At 50.1% G+C, this 6,000-nt stretch overlaps 1 protein-coding gene across 4 annotated transcripts in view; it reads left to right on the top strand.

Moving 5' to 3' along the window:
* Positions 1–5,698, top strand: part of VPS8 (VPS8 subunit of CORVET complex) — a 236,463-nt gene extending 230,765 nt beyond the window's left edge. For 2 of the 4 annotated variants that reach the window (XM_030822940.1, XM_030822941.1), the window contains 2 exons: positions 1,515–1,595; positions 4,963–5,695. In XM_030822940.1, the coding sequence (XP_030678800.1) occupies positions 1,515–1,595; positions 4,963–5,112 (231 nt within the window). In that variant the 3' untranslated portion in view covers positions 5,113–5,695. Of the gene's footprint in view, positions 1–1,514; positions 1,596–4,962 lie in introns of all 4 variants that reach the window. The other 2 variants (XM_030822939.1, XM_030822942.1) reach the window with 2 other exon arrangements.
* The last annotated feature ends 302 nt before the right edge of the window (positions 5,699–6,000 follow it).

Here is a 6,000-nt window from a genome sequence, read left to right on the forward strand (position 1 = left end):
AAGCACAGTACTGGGCACTGGTAAGCAAGACAGACAGGGAGCCGACCTTAGCAGCTCTCATTTCCATGAAGTTTTCCCTCTCACGCTCCGCATGCCCTCTCCTGCACATCCCCTAACCTCCTTCATTAGCCAGTTTTGCCTGTGCACGATGCTGTGATGCCCCCTTCCTTTCTGTTTCTGTAGCCACATCAGGATGAGGGCCACACGACGTTGTCTCCTGGAGACTGGCTGTGTGCGCAGTACCTGTGGGCCTTCCTGTGCTCTCTAGTTAGTAGCTCTCAGTGAGAACTTGCAGAGTCCCGTGCATCTGCTATGTGTTCTGCGTGCATTACCTTCCTGAATCTTCGTAGCCACTTTATGTGATATAGCTATAGTCATTATCCCCATGTGAGCAAAAACAAACAAACAAGCAAAAAGTACCCAACTCAGAGAACTTGCCTAAGATTATGCTGCTAATAATTGCCAAAGCCAGGGTTTGGGCTTAGGCTGATGAACTCTGCAGTACAGGCTCTTACCCACCAACCTGTGCAGTGCAGATGCTTGGGACAGGTTCATAATATAGGGCAAAGAAAAACGTCCTTTTACTAATCTTATACATGAACAAAAACACTTCTGAAATCAACTTTTAACTATGGGTATCTCTGAATTGTAAGAAAAGCTAGTGTATACTGAGCCCTCGCCTGGTACTAGGCAGGCGACACTTTAAATATATATCTCATTTAATTTTTGGCAATCTCAAAAGGTAAGCATTACCCCTTCCTTCCCACAGGTGAGGCAGTTGAGGCTTAGAGAAGTGAGGTGACTTGCCTAAAGTTACATAGCAGGTTACTGTCAGAACTAGTATCCAGATTCTCCTCTGACTCCAAAGCCTATGGCCACCTCCCCCAGAATCCCATTTCTTCTCTCTGCATGTGAGTTGGATCAGGTCCACTGAGATAAGAATCGCAGTTTGGCAGGTCCCACCACAATAACAGGTGGAACAAAACATGGCTGCTGTAAGAGCAGGCTAGACCGGCCCTTTTCCCAAAAGCAGCAGATGAATCTTGCAACCCCGTAGGTGGCGACCAGCTTTATAATGAGACAGAGAGAGGATGAGATTTTTAAATGACAGTGCGTCTCCTGTTACCATGACAGAGAAAAGGGGTATCTTTGCTGGCCGTATGAAGTGATGGACATGGGAATGCAAGGCTGGAAGGAACTAACTAGCTCTGCATAATGGTGCCAAAGAGGGATCAAGAAACCTGAAAGGAACCTATACATATGGGACATTTGGAGACTTCATTGGGAAAAGGGTCCACAGACAGGGCAACCTGCAGCCACACCAAGGAGGGATCTTAGGGGGACGTGCCGATTTCTAACTCATGTTCAGTATATATCTCACTAATTGCTGGTAGCATGGATTGTTTTCAGGAGAATGAAGGAAGCACCGTATTCTGCTTCGGCATCGTGTAAAGCAAGTCCAGAGGCTGCCTAGCCACGTGATGTTGTTAATTGTATCGGTTTTTATTTTTCAGGGAACCTCAGAACCTGTTCTGGATCCACAGCAAATCCAAGCATTTGATCAGCTTTGCCGTCTCTACCGAGGAAGCTCCAGGGTAATGTTTGCGTGGTTGTTTATATTTTTATTTCCCTATTTATAATTTACTGCATTAGACAGGCAGTGTCTTGGAACCTCCCTCTAGCCTCCTCCTAGCCTGGAAGGTGCCCTGGCATCCCTGTTATGGCTACATGGACAACAGACCCTGGCCCCAGGGAGCACTCAGAGCTTGGCAAAGAGAGCAAAGGAAGGGGAAAGCTGTCTGTCCCTTACGTACCATGAGCTGTGAGGACACAGAAGGGCTTCTGTGTTTGACCTCCCTCCACAGAGAGCAGGCCAGACTGATCCCAGGAGGGCTTTGCTTAGGATATGGATAGGTGCCCAATCTGTCCGAAGCCCTAGACCCTTCTGGGCATCTGCATTGGTTGAATTAGTTTTGGCCATGAAAGACAAATGCAAAGTAGTAGTGGTTTAAGCAAGAGAAGCGTAAATGCAGCCAGCCAGGGCACATCCACGTACCTCCCTTCACCTTTCTTCTGTCTCGTGGCTCTGCCTTCCTTAGCACATGACTTAAACTTGTATGGTTCAACATGGCTGCTTCCACTTACCTCCATTGTCTAGAATTTAGACCCATGACCACACCTCACTGCAATGGAGACTGGGAAAATTGGTTTTTATTCCAAAAGACCTTGGGCTGCAATTCTTGGTCTACTCTAACTGTGGAAGAAGAGTACAGACTGGAGGGCTTCTAGCAGTCGCTGCCACCACATCAGACCGGGTGTCCCCCAGGCACTTTGGATGTGTACTCATCGCTTTCTCGACCTGTTCTTCGTGCCTAGTGCCTGCCTCAGGAATGATACCTCTGTCATCCAGCCACCTAGAGCAGAGACCTGGCAGCACTAGGCTCACCCCTCACCTTCCTGCCACCTGACTGGGGACATCCTGTGGGATCTTCTCTACTAATCCCCCTTTCACCACTACCCCAGGTGGGGCCTCCTTATCACTCACGGAGGCCACTGCAGGTCTTCTGATTGGCTAGAAACCCTTCTGTCCCTTCTCCATGCTGCAGCCTGGCTACCCTTTCTAAAACCAAATATGTCATGTTACTCCCTTGCTTACAATACATTCTGGATCTCCACCACCTAAAGAATGAGTCCAAACCCTACCATCTTCTCCACTCCCCAAATCACACCTCAATTCTAGCTGGTCCCATTTGTTCCTGAGCTTATCTCGAGCTTGTGCAAACTGCTGTGTCCTCTGCTTCTCTGCCTGGGCCCCCTTCACGCCCTCCCCATTCTTAGGCAGAACCTACTAGCTTACTTGGCAGCTGAAGGAGAGAGTGGTGCTCCTTCTTTGAGAGTTTGTCTGGGCAGAGGTTGTTATTCCAGGAACCTTCTCCAGAGGTCTCCTGGATGTAGTCCAGCAGCTTTATTGAACTGGCCTCACCCCCATCCCTTCCAGCCTCAGCCAAGCTCTGCCCCAGGAGTTGGGTTTCTGGGCCTTCCGAGGAGGTTCTTCTGCTTCAAACTGTTGAGCCCTTATTTAAGGCTCATTGATTTCCAGATCACAAAGCTACCAAAGTGAAACACAAAAATACCTGTTTTCCTGGGAAATAATTTTTATTTATTTTTTTTTTTGCAATTGATCTTCCCACCTCACAGTGTCAGAATGTGAAAGCATTGAGTTGAGCATCTGTGGCTCATTCTGTTCAAGGCATCGTACATAATAGTCATTGCAGAGAACGTCGCAGGCTGATGGGCAACTGAGAGGGTTATGGAAGAAAGGAAGTGGCATGAAGTGGACTCGGACAGAGCAAGGGACATCTCATGGCCCCTGGAGTATTGCCTGAGTGGGCCTGCTCGGTAACTTGCAGTCAGAGCTTGAGTCAGAGTTACTGAGTTGTGAAAGAGACCATACATGTGTCTCTGGGCCAGGACCTGGATTACTTTTGATAAATTGACACTTAGGACTTAGGGGCCTTCAGATGTCTTCCCAGTTACCACAGCCACTGGTACTGAGTTTTCCACAGAAGTGACACGTGGACACATGTGAGCTTGTGCCACCGTTGCCTGTGTGAGGGGAAAACCCTTTGCTAGAGGTCAGAGGGCACCTCGAAGACATGGTGTCTGGTAGGTGAATCCCACACCGCCACTCACTACTGGTGACTGAGGGCAAGTCACTATGTTGTGAAGGACGAGAAATAACACACATGTCAAGGACCTAGCAAAGTGCCTGTCATGGAAAGATGCTTGATACAGTCACCAGAGGCTGTTAGACATCCCCTCGGACTCCTGGCGTCTTTGGTAGACACAGACAGGGCTGCCCTGAGGAGTCTGATGGCCCCCTCGTCTCAGCTGTGCACTCCCCATGGACCAGGCTTTCACTGGCCTCCATGTGAGCCTACGCAGGGTCCCTTAGAGTGTTGGTAGTGGACACGGTGGCCCATCCCACAGGTCCCAACTACTGTTACTAGGGACTATTTTGACCTGGGCTCTGAGTTTTCCTTCACATTAGCTCTGTGGGGTGGAAGTTAACTCACAATGTTCTGGGAAGCAACAGGCAAAGACCCTAATCAGGCAGGAAGTCTAAGGACCTTGGATGTAGAATTCCTCTCTCCTCTGACCATCAAGGGCACCTCAAGAGCCAGGCTGCCAGCTCCCTGCTTTTGCAGAAGCCTCTTTAGGTGAAAGGGATGGTCCCCTGAGTGGCAGAGCACTGGCTTCCCAACAGGCTGACATCAGGTCTCCTCTTACCCTTCTGTCCTCCTTGGCAGGTCTTCCAGAATTGAGCCACTGACAGAATGAGGGTACTGCTAGTGTCATTGGTGGGAATAAGGAAGCTGGGAGCAGGGAGGACTCACGTGAAGGAGAAGGCAGAATCCAGGGGTTCCACTCTGGAGCCCCTGAGTTTGAGTTGGCAGCTGGGTGTCTGTCTGAAGCCTTCCAGGTTACAGAAGAGAGGTCAGAGCCAGTGGTCATAATTAGTCATTCACCCCGAGGAGAGCACACCAAGACGGAGAGCCTGGAATGAGCAGAGCTGAGAACAGAGCTCCTCAGCCCAGGGCGCGTCCAAGGGAGAGAAGGGTGGCAGCAGGGCCACCCACGGCAGCTGGAGGAGCCCTCAGCACAGGGCCAGCCCAGGGTGGGAGAGCTCTCCAGTGCCAGGGAGAGCACAGTTTGTGTGCCCTTGGGAGCGAACCAGTCCAGTCTCATTATTGAATGAGGAAATTTAGGCCCTAAAAAATGAAGTGAACTTGCCCAAAGTCACACAGCTAGTTTGTGATATATGGACCTAAGATTCAACCCTGCATGTTACTACTCCTGCAACACAGCGCTGTCTCTCATGTGCCTGAAGCAGTGGATTCAGGAGCCTCTCTTCCCTCTGCTCCCCACAAACCTTAGCTGATGTGTGTCCTTCCTTTGCAGCTGGCTCTCCTCACGGAACTCTCCCAGAATCGCAGCAGCGAGAGCTATAGGCCATTCAGTGGCTCGCAGAGTGCTCCTGCTTTCAACAGCATCTTCCAGAATGAGAACTTCCAGCTGCAGCTCATTCCCCCACCTGTGACTGAGGATTGATGACTCCGTGGAGCCTGGCCCAGGAGAACCAGAGATGATCCCAAGGCAGCTGGGGAGAGGCCCCGCCTCTGGTGGGCTTGGCCTCCACCGCCTCCCACGCTTCTGAGAAGAGGTTCCAAATTGGGCTCCTGTGCCCAGAGCATCCACAGCACATTCCCAGTGTAGACTCCCAGTCTTCTCCACATTGTTGTCATGGCGTCAGCTCACCAGACTCATTGATTTTGTTTTGCTTGTTAAGCAAAGGAATGTCACATACCTCTGTCCAGCTTTTTAGGAAATACATTTTGCCTACTGGGACTTTTTCCATTTATCCTGAAGCCTAGAAAGTAGGTGGAACTCACACAAATGGCATTCCAGAGTCTGCCATACTCCGTCTCCTCCAGCTGCTGGATAATACAAGGAACTTCAACTTCTACAGGGAACAGTGGTTGGCCAGGCTGCAGTATAACTGAAGCATGCCTTGGAGAGAGCAGAGACACTGTGGGGGCCAGGGCCATCTCCCTTTAATGTGTTCATGTTAAAACCTATTTGAGTGTAAGACTTGCCCTTTCTAACAATAAATGCTCTGTGTTTAAGTTCTGCAGGTCTCCTGGCTGGCTGGCTCTCAGTCTGTCAAGTCATGGAGGACATTTCGAGCCCTGTTGTCACAATTTTATTAGCTCAAAGTCAGGAATCCTGCCTGTGACAACCCTCCTTAATTCAGATAAGCAGCTCCATCATCAGCTCTATTCAGAGCAGCCCAGCCACCCACATGCTCCTGTGACAGGGGCTGGGCTGCCAAAGAGAATAGTACTTACTCAGTTTTTGGCCATGGGACTTCGTATACCATTGAACCAACCACCGCAGGAGGTCGCCACACCCAGACACCTGGGTTTCCACCTTACATAC

This window comes from Nomascus leucogenys, chromosome 11, assembly GCF_006542625.1.
Source record: "Nomascus leucogenys isolate Asia chromosome 11, Asia_NLE_v1, whole genome shotgun sequence".
Classification (NCBI taxonomy): Eukaryota; Metazoa; Chordata; class Mammalia; order Primates; family Hylobatidae; genus Nomascus; species Nomascus leucogenys.